This window comes from Cyrtonyx montezumae, unplaced genomic scaffold (genome assembly GCF_038088225.1).
Source record: "Cyrtonyx montezumae isolate F1298 unplaced genomic scaffold, pur_monq_1.0 scaffold_29, whole genome shotgun sequence".
Lineage (NCBI taxonomy): Eukaryota > Metazoa > Chordata > Aves > Galliformes > Odontophoridae > Cyrtonyx > Cyrtonyx montezumae.
Genome location: NW_027072033.1, coordinates 385,957 through 407,344, shown reverse-complemented (window position 1 = coordinate 407,344; position 21,388 = coordinate 385,957). Strand labels below are relative to the sequence as shown.

At 38.2% G+C, this 21,388-nt stretch overlaps 1 protein-coding gene across 1 annotated transcript in view; it reads right to left on the bottom strand.

Moving 5' to 3' along the window:
• LRRC2 (leucine rich repeat containing 2) overlaps nucleotides 1–21,388 on the bottom strand; it is a 67,661-nt gene that overhangs the window by 11,693 nt on the left and 34,580 nt on the right. The window contains exon 5 of the mRNA XM_065740592.1: nucleotides 12,384–12,520. Coding sequence (XP_065596664.1) covers nucleotides 12,384–12,520 — 137 coding nt within the window. The remainder of the gene's footprint in view (nucleotides 1–12,383; nucleotides 12,521–21,388) is intronic.

Sequence of the window (21,388 nt, the reverse complement as noted above, 5' to 3'; positions counted from 1 at the left end):
ACAGTCCTGAAGAAAAGCATTAAGTAAGGAATTCTGTAAAAGACCGCATTTTGGGAGAGAAAATACTCTTCATCAAGATAGGTTATACATTTATAGCACAGTCTAACACAGTGTTTCTGAATCAGACTCTTAAAATATAGGAGTCAAATTCATATAACCAGTCACCCTTCAGTGATAGGGTATTCATTCACATATTTTTGACTGAACTTTTGAAGCATAGAAATAAATGAGACCAAACCAGTAAAAACCAATAAATGAGACGTAACCAGTGAAACATTAACACAATAAAACCATGCTTCTGTTTTTAATTACACAGTACCTAAAAGTTTAATTTTTATAAATATATTACTTTATTTTTCTATTGTGAAATATCTGTCAGTCTCTTGAGTGAAGTATTTTAAGAAATAAAGGGAATATTTTTTGTGAGCCAAAATACTCATGGAGGCTGTTCAAGTCTCATTGAAATTGTATGTATACAATTTTTTTTTCTGAAACAAATGCTACGAGATCTTTTCATTCTCCGTATTTAAGCACTTAATTAAGCACAAAAAGAAAGCTTATAGGAAGTGGAAGCAAGGATGGATTCCGTGGGGGGACTACAAAGAAGTTATCCAAGCACTCAGGGATCAGGTTAGAAAAATTAAAACCCAGACAGAATGAAATCTAGCCAGGCAGGTAACGGGGAACATGAAGGAAATCTACATGTATATTAGTGACAAAAGGAAGGCCAGGGGAGATGTGGACACTCTCGAGAAGGGAACTGAAAACCTGGTCATGAGGGATACAGAAGAAGCTGAAGCATTCAATGACTTCTATGCCTCATTCTTCACCAGCAAGGGCTCTAGCCACACTGCTGAAGCTTCGGAAAGCAAAAGTAAGAAGTTGGAGAAGGAAGATCTGCCTGCCAGATCAGTGAAGATCAGGTTTGAGACCATCTGAAGAGCTTGGAGGCGTACAAGGCCATGGGACCCGGGAGATCCATCCAGATGTGCTGAGGGAACTGGCAGATAAAGTTGCCAAGCTATCTTCTATTATATTTGAAAGTGAAATTCATGGTGAAGTTCTGGTGAAGTTCCCATTGATTGGAAAAGGGGAAACACAACCACCATTTTCAGGAAAAGAAAAAAAGGAGAGCCAGGGAACTACAGGCCAGTCACTCTCCCCTCTGTGCCTGCCAAGGTCATGGAGCAGATCCTGGAGGTCCTACTAAGGCATATGGAAAATAAAGATGAAGCGGTTGGTGGCAACCACCACAGCTTCACCAGGGGCAAGTCATGCCTGACAAACTTGGTCACCTTTTATGATGGAGTTACAGCATCAGTGGATAAATGAAGAGCAACTGACATCATCCACCTGCACTTGTGCAAAGTGTTTGACACTGACCCGCATGACATCCTGGTTGTCAAATTGAAAAAAGAAACAATGGATTTGGTGGATAAGGAACTGTCTGGATGGTCACACTGAGAGAGTTGTGATCAACAGCTCAGTGTCCAAGTGGAGACAGGTGACAAGTGACATTCCTCAGGGATCAGTGCTGGGACAAGTGTTATTTAAAGTTTTTGTAGGTGACAGGGACAGTGGGACTGAGTCCTTGGAATGGGTCCAGAGGAGAGCCACTAAAATGATCAAAGGGCTGGAGCATCTTTCCTATGAGGAAAGGTTGAGTGAACTGGGCTTGTTTCGCTTTGAGAAGAGAAAGCTCTGGGAAGACCTCATTGTGACCTTCCAATACTCAAAGGGAGTGGTTAAACAGGAGGGGGAATGACTGTGTACATGAGTTGATAGGATAAGGGGAATGGTTTTAAACTAAGACAGTGGAGATTTAGGTTAGATGTTAGGAGGAAGTTTTTCACTCAGAAGGTGGTGACACACTGGAACTGCAGGAGGATAGGCTGAGAGAGCTGGGGTCTTCAGCCTAGAGAAGAATAGGCTCTGGGAGGACCTTATAGCAGCCTTCTAGTACCTGGAGGGGGCCTACAGGATAGCTGGGGAGGGACCTTTCATAAGGGCATGTAGTAATAGGACAGGGGGAAATGGTTTTAAACTGGAAGAGGGTAGATTTAGACTAGATATTAGGAAGAAATTCTTCACTGTGAGGGTGGTGAGGTACTGGAACAGGTTGCGCAGTGATGTTGTAGATGCTCCATCCCTGGAGGCATTCAGGGCAAGGATGAACATGGCTCTGGGCAGCGTTCTCTATTGGTTATGACCCTACTCATGGCAGGGGGTTGAAACTAGATGATCTTTGAGGTCCTTTTCAACCCTGTCCATTCTATGATACTGTGATTAAATGGCCTATGTAGTGTCATTTGGTAAAATAGAAATATGGGAAAATATGTAAAGGAGAAAAAATGTAACTGCGTATACTTCAGTAAGAATATTTTATTCAGTATGAACTGGTGGTCAAAATAAGGAATGTATATATGTAATGTGAAATGCAATAGTTAACCCCAAATCCATCTGCCATTAAATAAATCAATTGTACACTTTCACTCAAAACGTGATACTTTTAAGTCTTTCTCACAGAAAAATACAGTAGATGGGATTCAGATAAACTTTCAGAGAAACTAAAAGTAACAGAATAGGAGAATCATTTTTTTTAATTGGTGTTCTATTGTTGTTTTGGAGTAGTTCTGGTAGACCTAAACCAAGATTAGGAAAGACTATAACGTTCAAAACCATTTAGTTCCCTGACTTCTAGTCCTGGGATTCTCACATTCCTCCATCTATGTTTCATGAAATATCTCAGACAACTATGAAAACCCTATTAGACTATTAAATTAGTGGGAATTTGTTTTTACAGCATCCTCTGTGCTCCAGTGTCCTACAGTTCTGAAGGATCCATCACATTAGGTCTCAAGTTTACTCAACCTTTTTGTTGTCTGTAATCAGTATTTCAAAGGGCATTCTGTATTACCTAGTAATCTGAAGACCTGGAATAAACTTCTGAGGATAAAAAATATGGCTGTAATAAAAACAGCTAGAGGTAAACTGACCTTGTCATAACCATCTTCTGATCCTGCAAGGAGAGTAATAAAATAAAGAGAAATAAAAAAAAATCAAAAGCAGAAATGGCATAGAACATGAAATTGTGATGATGGAATGTGAACCTGAAACCTTCATCTTTTAATTCATTTCATCTTCTCTGCTACTGTGATCCCACAAGTCAGCCATAACTTTTCACTGACCAGATCGGTATTTCGAGACTGAACAAAACAGCAACATCAGAACAGGTTGGCTGCCAGTTTACACTGTCTGACAGGACAGAGGCTAGGAGTCATAGCTCCCAAGAGTTTTGTGTTGCAGATTCTCCATAGTAGTATAACCATATAACTGTATAACCATGTTATATAATCAGACACATTAGGAAAATTTAACACAGTTACATACATTCACAACACCAACTTTGTACAAACATTGATGACATATATCCAGCATCCACACTACTCGTCATCTGACACATGGATTCTCAAGTTTTGGGTTCATGCAACTTCACAGACATGGTTTTTGACATATCAGTTCCAATTAGACCAGAAGACCCACTGGCAGTTGTGAGAAGAATAAGAGAGAGAGTGGGGTAGTAAACAAAAATTGTGTCTACTAAGAATACAGAGGAAGAAAAAATTACTAAGATCAGTTTTGCAAATAGGAGAATGGGAGAAGAGAAAGGAATCTTATTACTGCAAAGCAATGTTTACATCATAAAACATGAAGGTATTTTAGCTATACTATTACCTCTTATGTTTTTATTCTTCATAAAATTACCAAGTTCCTTCTAAACTCCAGCAGCAGTAACCAATTCTATGGCAAGCCAAATAATGAATTAGATGGATAGGCTAAACAGCAGGTGAAAATAAGCTACTTTTAGCATTTGTTCAGTCTTTTCCAGCCATCAGTTTCATAACCTGAAATTTGTGGAACTTTGCATTGCTCTTCAGAAGCATGACAGAGGCCCAAGCTTGAGAGCTTTCATCTCTTCAGTAAAAAACTGAGCTACATCCTCAACTGAATTGCCTTGCATCTACAGTATCACTTGCATTTCATGCTGGGCATTATTCTAAGCATTTTTTGTTCAGCACTGGTAGAGCAGAGGTCCTACCTGAATGAGTCCCATATGAGGGGAAAAAAAATGAGTAAAATCTACTTTCAGCTCATAGAGACTGGTTCTTATCTGAATGTCTTCCTCCTCAATCAATGATGATGAACTAAAGTCACAGCCAGTCTTATCAAGTGTTGTTTATAGCTGTGAAGAGTTGAGCAATCATGTAACTATGTATGTATGTAAGTAAATATGATTAATTAACAACTTATCAGAATACATTCAGTAATAAATGTATTAACTTCAGTTAGACTTTTCAACTTAATTCTTTACACAGAATAAATTACTTTCACAAGCTCTGCACTTTATGGAATAACTTGCCATGGAATAACTCTCTTTCTGTTAAAGGGCTCTTGTTTCTCGTCAATCCATGCATGTGGACACCAGAGACAAACTCATGTCTCCATTAAGTTAAAATATCCAAACAAGAGAACGCTATGAATTTATCCCCTTTTCCATGCTGCCTCTGTTCAGAAGTTACGTAAATCTGCCAACAATAGATGTGTTGGAGACTCAGAAGCATGCACACTGAGATTCTGGAAACCTTGTTGCTGGATTCAAAGAGATTTTGAACCATTTAGAGAAAGTAAAGCTGGAACAATATCAAGCATACTTTCCAACAGCAAAATTATTTTACAATTAGACTCAGGTTTTTAGTGGCAATATTTTATTGCTCACGTTATGCCCTCTTGCTCATTCTTTTGTGTTGCCTTACCCTATGAAACTATTATAGAAAAAATTCATCCCATGAAGAGTGATATTACTTTCACTGAACTCATGAAAGGTTAAGGGAAAGATCATCAGCACCACAGCATGGAGGTATACACTGATTGGTTCTCTTATGAAAGGAGCTGTTATTATTAGCTGCTGACTTGCTCTAACCATGGAGTGTTTTGAAGTGATGCTATATTAACTAGAAGACTTAGGAAGCCCACTGTCAAGAACAGGATAAACTGATACACTTTCCAGTGCCTAACTGCATAATCCTGTTTCCTAACATAGAAATGTTCCCCCCTTTAGCCCCTTGTCTATTAAAACATTTAAGAGTGCAGAAGTAAGGTCTCCATGAATCTTCTCTGACATCTAATACCTTTGCACCTGCTCTTTTGGGTTTCACACCCCTCCTGCTAATGTCTGATGTCACATCTTTCACCAGCTCCATAAAGCAGCTGTTGCTTTGGATGGATTGACAGAACTTTGGCCAGCCATGACAGAAAGCTCCTTGCCATGGACACTTAGCAAATTTGAGAAGAGCATCAGCACTGAACGAAGGAAGACAAGGCAAAAATCTCTTTAATAGAAATTAATCCAATTCAATCAAACGTTCATTGTTTAATGAAGCTCAACTCACACTGGCTGCTTTTTTTTTTTAGAATTGCACATGATAGTATTGTTAAAAGATTCAAGATACACATAATTAAAATTGTATTTTTCAAAAAGTAGTGAAACTACAGCAATTGTAGCTCCTGTCATACTGAATATTTTGAAAGTCTGTTCTTGATTAGGAGTGAAATCTTCTATGTATCAGGAATACAAAACTAGATTTTATTTAATCTGTTGAAAATGCGGTATGCTAAAACAGTCAGAAAGTATAACCTTGCCATTTAGCTGAAATTCAAGGGTCAGATTATATGACATTGACATGGAAACACAAGTGTATCTAGATAGATTTGCTCTTTCTTCAACAAAGTATTCATACACTGTGTCTGCCTTATTTCCTCATTTTGCAAAACCTAAACCTCACAAAGGATACAGAAATAATTTCAGATTAGTTAGTGTGTGTACTCAGGTGTGGCAGTGAGCACTTAGCAAAATAGAGTAATTTTGTAAACGTTTTTTAAAATTGATTTTGAATACAGAAACATCTATCAGAAACATTTTCAGCTTGTTGCTGCTGGGATGGAGTGATTTGCCTGCCCTGTGACTGACAAGACCACAACAGATGGCACATGTGATATAGAAAAAGAGCACTTCCTCATCTTCCCTCCCTTCTCATCAAAGTTCCTCCAGCTCACATCTTTCAATATGCTTGGCTGGTGTAGCACTACTAACAAAAACCTACAGTATGGAAGCAGATCTGGTCCTTCAACACAACAAAGTTATCTCCAAAATATCAGCACAAAGTAATTATTCTGCCATATGCAGGAAATATTAATTCTGTGATTTAGTAAATAAATATAAACCAATAGTTTTTGAAGGAAGCACACCTCAAAACAAGGTCAGAAGTGTTTTTCAAAAAATCTTATAGTAGAAATTATATGTAATTTACAATATTGTCTTTTTTTAAATAGAAAAACAAATTATTTAAATAACACGTATGAAAACAAAATAGGAATTCTATTCATCAGTTAAAATACCAATATCTTAGTAATTCTTAAGTTCATCTACACATGCACAGGTGGTACAAGAAATTTAAAAACTTATATATCCATCCTTCTTTCTAGTTACAGAGCATTGCACCCAATATAATCCCACTATGGTAGGATAACCAGCTAGCAAAGAGGAAGAGCATGCAACACTTGAGTATCCTAGCTAGAGGAAAAAATTCACCTCCACAAATGAAGTTTATAACTATAATCTTAAGGAAGATTGCATCTAAACTTCATAGTGGATCCTTCTCTTTTAAATCTGCTCTACATATAACTTTTAGTAACTGGCTATATAAACATAATAAGTTCATAAGTTCATAAGTTCATAAGGTTGGAAAGGACCTATAAGATCATCTAGTCCAACCATCCTCCTATCACTATCCCTACCCAACTACTAAATCAAATCCCTTAGCACCTCATCTAAACGCTTCTTGAACAGCGCTAGGGATGGTGCCTCAACCACCTCCCTAGGCAGGCTGTTCCAGTGCCTGACCACTCTTTCAGAAAAAAAATGTTTCCTCAGGTCTAATCTATATCTTCCCCGGCGCAACTTGTGGCCATTCCCTCTCATCCTGTCATAATTTATCAGGGAGAAGAGGCCCACCGCCTCCTCACCACAACCACCCTTCAGGAAGTGGTAGAGTGCAATAAGGTCTCCTCTGAGCCTCCTCTTCTCCAGACTAAACAATCCCAGCTCCCTCAGCCGCTCCTCATAAGACTTGTGCTCCAGACCCCTCACCAGTTTTGTTGCCCTTCTCTGAACACGCTCCAGGGCCTCAATGTCCTTCTTGTAGTGAGGGGCCCAAAACTGAACACAGTACTCGAGGTGCGGCTGCACCAGAGCTGAGTACAGGGGGATGATCACCTCCCTGCTCCTGCTGGCTACACTATTTCTAATACAGGCCAGGATGCTGTTGGCCTTCTTGGCCACCTGGGCACACTGCCGGCTCATGTTGAGCCGAGCATCAACCAACACCCCCAGGTCCTTTTCCTCTCTACATTCTTCAAGCCATTCTGCCCCAAGCCTATAGCATTGCATGGGGTTATTGTGGCCAAAGTGCGGGACCCGGCACTTGGTCTTATTGAACCTCATCCCATTGAGTTCAGCCCAGCTGTTCAGCCTATCCAAATCCCTCTGAAGGGCCTCCCTACCCTCAGGCAGTTTGACACATCCTCCCAACTTGGTGTCATCTGCAAACTTACTGAGGGTACACTCAATTCCCTCATCTAGGTCATCAATAAAGATATTAAACAAGATGGGCCCCAAAACTGACCCTTGGGGGACACCACTCGTAACAGGACGCCAGCTGGACTTAACTCCATTAACCACTACCCTCTGGGCACGGCCCTCCAGCCAGTTCTCCACCCAGAGAAGAGTGAACCTGTCCACACCACGGGCTGCCAGTTTCCTTAGGAGAATACTGTGGGAGACCGTGTCAAAGGCCTTGCTGAAGTCCAGGTAGACTACATCAACAGCCTTTCCCTCATCTACCTGTCTGGTCACCCAGTCATAGAAGGAGATGAGGTTGGACAAGCATGACCTGCCCCTGGTGAACCCGTGCTGGCTGGGTCTGATCCCTTTATTGCCATACTTAGTGGCTATTTATATCTATTTCAATTCATATTTTATTTCTCATCCAGTGACTGACAATTTTAACTTAAAATCGTTGCCAAAATAAACTGAATTCAACTGCAGGTTAATAAACCTGTCATAACAAAGGACTTATTTTGCAACTACAATGGTACTTTGAAATTAATTCCTCCTGTATATTTGCATATAAAAATATATATTTTTGATATTAAAAATACTATTTGACAGAGCAAATATTCTGAACTACAAAACACTATTTTTGAACATAATCATCACCATTAGCTATGCATTTTCACTAGTTATGAAGAGCATACATGCTACAATTGTAAATATCTGCAACAGCAGAAGTGACCCAGTCATTGTCACTACTGCTAAAATGCACCACCCAACACCTCATTGTGCTCAGTTACACTCTTTGGTCTCTATAAATATTCAGCAGTCATTGGTGCATGTCAATTGAAGCTTTTTTTTGTGTGTGTGTAGAATACAATGATACACCATAATACAGAGCTATTAGAGATTCAATAGCAAAAGAGAGAAAAATAGATGCTGACGCAAATTTGTACTTCCTTAGGTGTGATATGGAATAATATGAAATCCTAAATGTTTTAGTAAAAACATGAGAGTATATGCCCTCATTTTTTTATGGAGGATGAGATCATCTCATTTTAAAATGAGCAAGATGGCTTAGTGCCTTTAAAGGCAGATAAGAATTATATACAAAGAATGAAGACACACATGCACATGCACAAAGGTATTGCTACCAGATATTGAATATATCTGACATAAAATTAAATTCCACAGGATTTCAGTAATCAAATAATCTTAACCTACCTCAATTTAAAACATCTGCATTCAAAAATGAAAATGTTAGACTAAAAGGGCAGGAAGCATACTAAGAATACATGTTGTAACCCTTCTTAAAAACTGTAGGCTGCCTGAAAAGTTGCAAAAGCTAAAGCTTCTTAGTGTCCTTCTTGAGCTTTCCCACTTTTTGGAACTTCTTAACATAAATTAGCAGACTTAACAGACCTCATGACGGTTTAGGATTTGTTATTTGGCTGACAAAAAAATTCAGACATGGAAACAATTTATATGATAGCATAATTTTATAAGTAGATATGGCAGTTATTTTCAGAAATTACAATCTTCAATTCAAAATGTATTTTGTTTCATGGTATAGTTTTGCATAATGGACATATGTTCTCCCATTTCTGGGTAGTAGCTACACTCATTTTATGTGATCCATGTCATTGAAATTTCTCTACCTAAAATTCTTTGTCTAAGAAACAAACTAAAATGTATAAATTAAATCTCCAAGTCTTCTCCATTTTATGTGTCTGTCCTGAAGAAAACTGATAGAAAGGTAACAGGGAGACTGCTTATTGAAGGTGTAATTCAGTCTTACAGTTCTGACAATCTCATAAACCTTTATAAGTCTGTCAAAAACTCTTGACTAAATTACAGGCAAGTTGGCAGTCTTTCTGAATCCATTACTGTATATGATATCAGTGTGTCTCTAGCCATTATTATATGTAAAAAACCAAGGTAAAATTAGACTTTGATCATTTTTTGTTAGGTTGAATTTTCCCTTCATTTATTTTAAGTAAGTTTTACACTGAAGAATGCTGTTGCTCTTCTCATGCATTTCTTTAACTTTACCATAAGTTTTTAAGAATTTGAAAGTCAAATAAAACTGAACTTCCTAAAGATGATAAGCAGAAAATAATTTTAGTAATTCTCTACCTTATTTTATGCATCAGTTGCCAATTTTGCTCTTTTCATCCTAAAGTTTTAAAGGGATTTCAGCAACATACTAGAGCAGAGCATACATATACTTGCTACTTTACCCTTTCCAAACCTCACTGTTCCCCTCACTGGGAGGATGGTGACCAATTAACATGAAAATTTTGTTAGAGAAATAGGTCTGAGCAAACCTTCTATTAGAAAATCGAAGCTGTCCAATATGGGGTCATAAACAGTTGTCTTAATGTCTGTGGCAAGGTGTTGGCGTGGGGATTGCTGTGAAGCTGCCCACTTTGAAGACTCTTCTGGAGAATGCCCCAGAAGAGCTACAAGCACAGCCACATTTGTGATGCCATTATGAAAACATATTTAATTAATTAAAAATGCCAGACAGGCAGAGGACAGGGGAACAAAGAAAGTGAAAAAGAAAAGAAAACACCAAAGTCTGAGCAGGAGCATATGCTTCAGCTTGGAGCAGAACTCCATAGTGCATTCCACAGAAGACCCACAGTGAGCAGATGGATATTCCTGAAAGAACTGCAGGCGAGCCCATGCTGCAGCAAAGGTAAAACATAAGGAGGAGATATCAGCAGAAGCAGCTATTTATTGACTGCAATTCCTCCCCATCATTTTTGCACTGCTTAGGACAGAGGGAGGAGTCTGGAGTGAAGGAATGAAACTGAGCTTTGGAGAGGGTTAAGAAAGCTAGTTGTTTGGGTTTTTTTTAATCTCTTTCTCAATCCACAAGTCTATTATTTTTGGCAACAAATTAAATTAATAGTCCCCAGACAAGGTCTGTCTTGCCCATGACAATAATTGTCAAGCAGTTACCCTCCTTCTATTTCATTTCTTGAGGTTTCTTACCCTATTTTCTCCTAGTGGTATACTGAGAAGGAGGGAGCATGAAGCTGGGTGTAAATTTGGCTATTAGCCAAGATTAACATACTACTAAACTTAACATCATGCATTTTCCCTTTTCAGACAATATAGACTAAAGCAGTACTTTAATTCATAAACCTACTAGTGACTACCACCTTTTGCCCATTTAGAAATCAAGCTTTGATGCTATGTATAATACTATTACATTAGCAAGGATACTGATGTAATTGCTCTGAATAACATCAGCCATACTGAGTACATCAAAGGTTGACATTGCAACTTTTAAAATCATTTGACAAAAATGCTTCTCCAATTGTATGTTCAGCTTCCAAAGCTGCCCTTGAAATTTTGACTCTGGGAAACTAATTTTATAAACTAAATCAGTGGAGTTTATGTAGCCTGCTTGCCAGGTCACTTCAATCATAAATTAACTGTTATCCTCCAGAGAAAAAAGGAAATACAATAGAAAATGCCAATATTTATCCTGACTTTTTAGATCATACTGACTTCTAGTTTTCACTGTTATATAAACAGCCATTTGCACTTACATGTGCAGTTTCATAAACAAAGAAATGGGCAGGACTTCGTGCTACAAGGCATTTAGAAACAACTTGGAAAAAATTTAAACATCAGCAACAGAGACTGCTCTGATCCATGAGGTTGAATATACTCACTGTGTTCCTAGATGCTTAGATTTTACAGTTCAACATGTTCAGTATCTATTTTCTATTTATAATCACTGTCTACTTTTGCTAAACCTTTGGACAAGAAGAAAAAGAGAAACCTGCAACTGTATTGTTTGTGTTGTTGCTAGCATTTCTATACAACTGTCCATTTGTCACATGAAGTTTCAATATTGTCTACATCATTTTTGAACAGTTCTTTGCCTTACAGCAAAATGTCAGAGAGAAAAGTTCAATGCTGTTCGCATTTCCTTGAAATATAACATAAGCATGGCCTAAGCAGACCTCACATAAGTTTAATTCATTCCAATAATGCCTGGAAATCACTCATAAGAAATGTTCGGAGAACAAAAGTAGAAATCAGCAAAGAATGGTCTAATAATTCTTCCTGATGTTCTTTCAATTGTTATCCAGAAATCAGGGGTCTGAGAATCTGAAATATTGATTATATCTGAAACTGCCCTCAGATACCAGCTAAAGGTTTCACTTCTCAGTGACTCCTAGTGGCCAGGACAGAGAACATTTATTCATCCAACACAAGAAAATGTTGGTGCATGCCTGGAAGTCATTTTCTCAGTCTTTGTTACATATTCATGCCAGGTCTCACAAGTAATACCCATTTCAGAAAGACATTTACACTCATAGAAACATTCAGTATTTTTTATGTATCTTTCCATATTCTTGTTAAAGAAAATGAACATTGGGAACAAATGAAGGTTAGTAAATGAATTTGACTGCCAAGTACACTTTGCTAAACAGCTATTTGCAGCCTTCTCCTTATAACTACAGGTTAAATTCCCTTTAGAATCTTGTCCTTCTTCATATATCAAAACAAATATGAACAAAATTTAGTCACTTCAAAAACAAAACAAAGAAACTTCATCCTATTTAGCTGATACTAAGCCATTTTCAGCAATATTACTACTATAATTTTATCATGAAAAACTATAAGGAATGTGATTAAATCTGTTTGCATTCTGAATAAGAAGGTTAGAAAAAACAGTTTGTTGTCTTACTTCAAATGGAAGCTCGCTTATTTCCAAATTTCCAGACAAATCCAGTTTTTCAAGATTCTCACAGTCACCCAGTTCTGGAGGGACTGATTTCAAATTATTAAAACTCACATTGAGCACTCTGAGATTTTTTAAATGGCCTGTTAGAGAAAGATAATTAAAATCAGTGAGGGAGAGGAAAAAAAGAAAGAGAGAGAGAGAGAGAAAAAGAGAGTAAAAATAAAAGGCTTATTCGATATAACATACAAAAAACTCCTTAATGTTGTGATGAGAAAGAGATGAATCAAATGAATAAACACTATCTGTAGTGATCACTAACACTGGAGGAGTAGGAAGAGCTCTGTTATATTCATAGAGTTCTGGTAATCATAATGACTTTGGTTTGGATTTGTAAGTAGTAACAACTTGTTAAGATTTTGGTCCTACCAGGGAAAAGATATCTATAGACCTCAGCTAAAACTAAAGAAGTTGGTATCCACCTCAAGGAAACTTGTCTGACAACTGAAAAACATCTTGTCTTAGAAACTCTTGGATAGGAAAAGCTGTTCCTACCTAAGTTACCATACTAGCAGTTCTGTCTCCAGTACAAAGAACTGTGTACTTTTTATTATAAAAGATAAAGGATGTGTTTGTTTCATTATTTGTTTTATTGCAATCCTCCATTGTTTGACAGCTTTACTTTAGGGCACCAATAATATTTTAGGCTACATTTAGCCACATTACGTTCCCTGTTTCTCCTGTTACAGCATTAGACAACCTTCAACAAAAACAGGTTCGAAAGCGTTATTAAAATGCAGAACATGTTATCCTGCAAAAATGTGTTGTGATTTTGCATTTTGGTGCTGGTATTCCACAGCATGCTGGGAATTAAAGAGTTAATGCTCAGTGGGCGAAGGGAAGAAGGGTGGAGCTTCGGGCTGGAAAGCAGCTGCCCTTGCTGGCTGCCTTTTCTTTCAGCTTGCCATGGGGCTAAAGCACGTGTGCTTCCCCTACAGTTTTACTACTGTAAGATTCTCAGATTTTTGAACACTTTTGTTTATCTATTTGTTCAGATGTTTGATTTTGTTAGATCTAGTAAAATTACCGTTCCTCCTCAAATTGTTGCCTTTTTTTTTTCTATACCCGTTATCTGCGTACCTTCATATCTGAAGATACCAAATAGTTGATGCATTAACAAAGGGATCCTTAAGCACACATGTAACAAAAAGTCAAGAGAATGTTCTGTAGATAGCTGTCCTGCTGTATTTCATGGATTATATTCCTCACTAACCAATGAGGAAATACAGCAATCACAATAGAAAGCACTAGTAAGAAATTTAAATGAGATTCTGCAAATGAAAAGGAGAGAATAGCATCTAGTGTCAGCGGGCTTTCAAAGCAGACTATATTATATTGGCAAACCATGTAGGCATGAGAAGTAAAATTTTGTATCATCTTCTACTTATAATCAAATTCTAAAGAAAAAGAAAAAGCTATTTTTAATTGAGATTTGGCTAACAATGGAGAGAATCTCTGCAATACATCACAAGTGTTCAAAACACTGTCATAATAGCAAGCTTATCCTTAAGATACTACACTTAGTTAAATTCCCTTTAGAGCGGGATTGTGGTGGTACTGAGCTATTGCAATGTATTAAAATGGATGGAAGCTGTTACTGGAAGCTAGGTGGTGCTTGCAGACAAACAGAAAAAAGCGCAGAGAATTGAAAGTCTTAAATGTTTTTCTGAAAAAATTTTAGTAGAGGCATGCAATTTGACGATCAGTGCTAGCAGGCTGAAATCACTCAGGCCTGCAGTATTTTACATAGATCACATATTTACTTTTAGACAGAAAATAATCTTCAAAGGGTAAATCTAGATGAACCAGCATCCATCTAAATTTTTCTATGAATTTGCCAGGCTGAATATGATCAGAACACCTTAGAACAGAGAAAAGTATAAATGTTTCCACACAGCTTCTCTCAGTTCTAGTTCTAACAGAAGTAGAAACTGTGGCATTTCAAAACCCAACTCCATCCTTTTAAGAAGGTGACTTTGTCTTTACTCTTTTCTGTGAAGTCTCATTTTGGCTGAAATAGGTCCTGCTTAATCAACCTGATCTCCTTCTGTTACCAAGTGACCCACCTGGTGGATGAGGCTAAGGCTATTGACACAGTCTACCTAAACTTCAGCAAAGCCTTTGACATTGTTTCCCACAGTATTCTCCTGGAGAAGCTGTCAGCCTGTGCCTTCGGCAGATACACTCTGCAGGGTAAAAAAGCCTGGCGGGCCAGGCCTAGTGGGTGATGGTGAGTGGAGTTAAATGCATCTGGTAACATGTTATGAGTGGTGATCCCCAGGGGCTAGTATTGAAGCATGTCCTGTTCAATATCTTTATTGATGACATGGATGAGAGCATTGAGTACGCCCACAGTAAGTTTGTAGATTACACCATGTTGGTAGGAAGCGTAAATCTGACAATCTGACTGGGAAGAAAGGCCCTACAGAGTGATCTGCACAGGCTGGATCACTGGACTGAGGCCAAAGGGATGAAGTTCAACAAGACCAAGTACCAGGTCCTGCACCTAGACCACAAATCCAGGCAGCACTGCAGGCTTTGGGAAGAGGGTCTGGAAGATCATACTGGTGAAACAGACCTGGGAGTATTGGTCAGTGCTCAACTGAACATTAGCCAGCAGCATTCCCAGGTGTCCAAGAAGGCCAATGGCATCCTGGTTTGTAATAGAAATAACACTGCCACCAGGGTAGTCGAAATCCCTCTGCAGTCAGCGCTGGTGAGGTTGCACCTCCAGTACTGCGTTCAGTTTTGGGACCCTCACTTCAAGGAAGAAATTGAGGCCCTGGAATGTGTCCAGAGAAGGGCAGTGAAGCTGGTGAGGGGTCTGGAGCACAACTCTTACGAGAAGCGGCTGAGGGAGCTGGGATTGTCTAGTCTGAAGAAGAGGCAGCTCAGGGGTGATATTATCGCTCTCTATAACTACTTGAAGGGAGGTTGTGGTGAAGTGGGGGACAACCTCTTCTCCTATTTAACTAGCATTAGGACAAGAGGGAATGCCCTCAAGCTGTGCCAGGGACATCTGGGTTGGACATTAGGAAATACTTCTACAAGAATGTGGCCAGGTGCTGGAATGAGCTGCAGATGGTGGTGATGGAGTCACTGACCCTGGAACTGCTCAAGAAATGTTTATATGATGTACTGAGGGATGTGATTTAGTGGGAAATATTTGTGATAGGTGGATGATTGGCCTGGATAATCTTAGAAGTCTTCTCCAACCTTGGTGACTCTATGATTGGCTTACCACCTTACTGCAACAAAATAATCACTGATGGAGATGTGCATCAGAATGAAATAGAGAATGAGACAGTCCCACATTCTTCCTCTCCAGATTAATTCCTCAAGTGAAGAAAAGTAAGCCTGACTGAAGTGAAAAGGTAACTGCTTCTTCATCAGCACAGTAATGTTTTGTTTACTCTTTTAGCAAAGAAGTATTCTCTTTTAGGAAAGTAATATTGTATTCAGTCCATCTGGGATAGAGTTAATTCTCTTCATAGCAGCTTGTATAGTGAAATGCTTTTGATTTGTGATCGAAACAGTAATGATACTACACTACACAATATTTAAACTATTGCTGAACTTACAGTATTTACAAACCATCAAGAATTTCCAAACTGTTTCTCACTCTGTCCAACCATGAACACACTTGAGCTAGGGATAAGCTGAGAGCAGGCAAGAGCCAGAACAGCAGGCCCCAATTAAGAATAACATAGCACATAATACCATAAAATCTCCAAGGGGAGTTGTTCAAGGTGGGTATTGTTCAGTGACTGGCTAGATATCAGTTACCAGGTAGTAACTGTTTGATTGCTTTGCATTATGTGATTTTTTTTTTCCTTTCATCCTTTTTCCTTTGTTCATCGTTAATCAAACTTTTTATCTCAATTCAAGAGATTTCTCATTTTTTTTCCCTTTTGATTCTCTCCCTTCACTGCAAGAGAGTGAGAGATTTAGCTGCCTATTGGGTTTAAACCACAACAACCACCACAGTCTCATTTCCACTACTTTCTGAATCGTAGTCAACGTACCCAGGGTCACAAGCATTCTAGACATCGTTTTGTCTAACTCTGCTTAGAAGATGTATCTATGTCACACAACTGGCAGACATGGAGCTAAAGAATTTAAATCCTTTTTTTGAGTTTGAGTGATGGGTAGGAGCACAGATTCCTATTTTTACTTTCCTGCCTTCTGAAATCAACGCTTTCTTACATTTTGTTATTCTCATTTTCCAGTTTCTGATATATATGCTGATTTTCACAATATGGTTTGCCCCAGCTTGATAGTATGGGAAAGCAGGTAAAAAGAGATGCATCACATTTTTTCTTTTTCATGTTATCTCTGTCTGATCTGATAGAAGAGTATTACAGAATCAACAGTCAGTAACTAGAAACTGCTGTGGGTAAGATTATTAAAATTACTGGATAAAGCCATATGCCTTATGACTGAATTTAATTCAGGGTAAATGAGTTTCCGTTCACTCAGATCTGTCTATGAGAGCCAATATCTGGCATTTCTGTGCAACAGCTGTTTTTTTCACCTCTGATCTCTCCAATGAATGTAGTAATGTCATCTGACTGCTTAAAGGTAGGCTAACGTTAACATCCCCTCTAGAACCAAAACACTTCAATAGGGCACACCAGGACATCCTTAATAAATCTCTTACACCACTACTTACATAAGTCCAGACATTCTATCTTAAAATTGTCTTTTGACATCCGTTCCTCTAATGGAAAAACAAATTTACAGAATTTCACTTCCTACATGATTAGAAATGGTCTTCTAATTGACAGTTTTATTTGTAGAAATTTTGTAACTACTAATTACTTTGTTACTTTTATATTTAAATAGCCCTCTTCCATGCCTGCTCTTTACTTCTTTGATGTTTTCATAAGCAACAGACATATCAAAATTAATTTTACCTATCTAAACAAGGCAATTCTTGCAATTTCCCCTCATAAAATATTCCTCCTCAAATTGTCTTACTAGATTTTTTTTAGTATCTGAATCCATCTCACAAAACTTTTCTTGAATCTGAGTGACCACAGCTACGTGTAGTACTCCATAAAAATTCTTACTATTGTTGTGTATGATGGCAATTAATATTTTTTTGCTTCTACTGAGAATATCTTGCCTTTAGCTTATCTTTTACTGCCTTTTGTGTGTTTATCACACTGAATTTTTCTTCTGTGGCTGTTAGCATAAGGATTTCTCTTCATTAATCTTTTCCATTTAAAGAATGCATGACCTGCTGAAGAAATTAGTAGCTTCTGAGTATATGGCCTTGAACTCTGCAGCTATGAATTTAAACTCTCTTCTTTCTTTGAAACCCATGTGCCAATTCAACATCTCATGTCTTCTCCAATTTATGTAGTGACAATTACTCACAAACCATGTGAGCAGCAGATTACAATAGCCTAATTCCTCAAAATAATTAAGAAAAAACTCCACTGGTTACCTTTCCTGAAATTAAAATTCTTCCTCGCAAACATGCACATTTACACAGGCTTGCACTCAGTTTTACAATTGTTGTACCAAAGTCTGTTATCTTAGGTTCAAAAATTCATTTTTCATAGAATAGAGTCAACATATTATCACCTTGCCCACTAAACCATATCCCTCAGTGCCCTACTCTTGAATACCTATAGGGATGGTGACTCAACCACCGTCACAGGGAAGACTTCCACTGCTTCACCACACTTTCTGAGAATATATTTTCTATTATTGAACCTGAATGTCCCCTGGAACAAATTGAGGCTGACCCCTCTCATCCTATCACTGTTACCTGGGAGAAGAAGACAATCTCCATGTTGCTTCTTTGAGGTCATGTAGAGATCAATAAGGTCTCTGCTGAGCCTCCTTTCTCCAGACTAAATCATCTCCGATCCCTCAGTGGCTCTTTATAAGACTTGTACTCTGAAACCCTCACCAGCTTTGTTGCCCTTCTTTGAACACACTCTAGGGCCTTGATGTCTTTCTCATAGTGAGGGGCCAAAAACTGAACACAGCACTCAAGGTGCAACTTCACCAGTGCTGACTACAGAGTAATGGTTACCTCCCTGCTCTTGCTGGCAACACTATTTCTGATACAAACCACGATGCTGTTGGCCACCTGGGCGCACTGCTGGCTCATGTTCAGCCAGCTGTCAACTAACACTTCAGGTTCTTTTCTTCCACCACTATCAAATGTTTTATGGGATGACAGATAGACAAAATCTACTACTTGAAGCTCAACCGTCTTCTCATGAGGAAGATATATACTAAATGAGTTAGACACAAATTATTTTTTGTGCCATTCAGAAGACCTAAACAGGCTTGAGCAGTGGGCCTAGGTGAATGTCATGAGGTTCAACAAATCCAAGTGCAGGGTCTTGCGCCTGGGTCAAGGCAGACCCCATTAGCAATAAAAACTGGGGGATTAAAGGATTGAGAGCAGCCCTGATGAAAAAGACCTCGGGGTAATGGTGGATGGGAAGCTGGACATGAGCCAGTAACGTGCCCTTGCAGCCTGGAAAGCCAACTGTATCCTGAGCTGCATCAGATGATACAAGACCAGCATGTCAAGGGAGGTTATCCTGCCCCTCTACTCTCTACTGGTGAGGCTTCACCTGCATCCAGATGTGAGGTACTCAGGATGGGTGATACGTAGACCTGTTGGAGTGTGTCCAGAGAAGGGCCACAAAATGATCCATGGAATGGAACACTTCTCCTGCAAGGACAGGCTGAGAGAGCTGGGGCTGTTCAGCCTGAAGTAGAGAAGGCTGAAAGGTGACCTGATAGCAGTCTTCAAGAATCTAAAAGGGAGCTACAGAAAAGAAGGTGACAGAAACTGTAGCTGTGTCAGTATTGATAGAAAAAGGGGAAATGGTTTCAAGCTCAGGGAGAGTAAATTCAGGTTAGAGATTAGAAGAAAATCTTTCACAGTGAAAGTGATGAGGCACTGAAATAGGTTACCTACTGTTGTGGTTGACTGGAGACTGGACATGGCCCTGAGCAACCTGATCCAGCAGTAATATCCCTCTTCACTGCAGAGGAGTTGGACTAGATGGCCCTCAGAGGTCCCTTCCAATTCTAAAGATTTTATGATTCTATTTTTCTTTTATAAACTTTTAATTTCAACATCTTGTATATTTACCTTCACATCCCTAATTACCCCTTCTTCTAAAAAACTGTCTGACATTCTTACAAGTAACAAGAATTGAGATTGTATTGGGATTGGTTTTTATTGGTTTGCAGCCCAGGCTATGAATAATTAGATCTTTTCCTGTCTAATGAAATAGAACATGATTATCACTCTCGTTTTAAACAAGGTCACTAGGTTATCTTTGTCAGAAAACAATTTCAAAAATGCTTATCTATGACACAGTATTCCTGACAAATTAAAATTCTGAAATCCAAGTACCTTGTCAAAGGAGCACAAATGGGGAAGCAGTGGACTTCTAAGAACTCTAAACGCATTATCAGGCAGATTTCCACTATTCTTAGTCACACATGGAGTTTGTTGCTATAACATGTGTCAGAGACAGGAAGGGACGATATTATGATAGGCTTTTGATATGTCCCATAATCTTTATGCAGGAACTTACTTATATATCTTTTCAGATGCAGAAACTCACATTCTTAGGTGTGCTGCCCAGCCATCACTAGATTTTATGAGCATAAAATATAACAATTTACATAGCCCTGGGAGGGGACAGAAGAAGTGACACCCTTTCTGCAGCTGTACAAATGTAGAACAGGATGTGACCAACATAGCTCCCAACAATTCATCCAAGTGACAGTTAAGCACAGCTTCTCTATTAAAATTAGTAATGATAATATTGTCACTGCTACAACGTTGTCATTAACTATGCTTTATAGCACAAAATTTTCAGGTGTATTTAAAAGTTAAGAGATAATAGTCTATTTAAGAGTTAAAAGTCTCTTGTTTTCCAAAGAGGGGCAGTAAAAAGCAGCAATGAAATCCATGGCTTCCCTAGTAGTTTCACAATTAAGAATATTTTATTTTTAAGTGGGAGCTTCAATACCTCAGCTGTTACCTAAGCTAGTATTTATTCCCAACTTAAATTTTTACTTCTTTATTTTTATTTTAAAATTAAACCAGTAATTAAACTCTATAATTTTAATGTGCAACACAGCATTGTAATAATGCCAATGTAATTTCATCGTTTAGACAGACCTACACTGGTGGTTCTAGTAATGTATTGGATATAAAACACAGGTGAGGTTGCAATGAGTTACTGTCTAAGGAATTCATTCAATACAAATGCAAACCTACTTTTAAAAATATAGTAAAACAGAAAGCAAATTTTTTATTGATCGGACATTGTCAAGCCAAATTAGCTAACACAGCAGTTTGCTGTGGGTCAAGACAAACAATTTCCTTTTTCCAGTCCTCTCTGCTGAATCAGTGACACTGCCGTTGATTTACTGGAAAGGTAAAATGGATGTTCAAGCTTACAAGCAACAAGGAAAACAGTCATTGTTTTTTTTTTTATTTTATCTTTTTTTACATCTAATCAAAACAACCAAGTCAAGAGAGGGATGAAATATGGAGTCTTCTCACACTTCTTTAACATAGTAAAAATAAAGAAGCTTTTCCTTTTTCACTAGGACTTGTAACAGATTGAGCCTGGGCAGGTAAAATTTCAGTCATTAACCAAGCTTCATGAGTTCAATTAAAAATAAAAATCAGATGTGTAGAGTGAAAAGGAAAGCAAAAAATAAAAATAAAAAGAATAAAGCTGGGGATTTGGGTCTATGAACAGAAGAGTATTAGTACTGTGTAAGGAGACAAAAGTTTTCTTCTAGCAAAATAGGGGTAAAAAAATTAGGAGGGAAAATAAAAGGCATAAATTAAAGATTTACTGAAAGTACTGAAAATAAAAGTAACATAAACAAAAAGGCAATTAGCTTAACTGAAGATATTTTGGTAGAACAGAAATCCTATAGAAAAA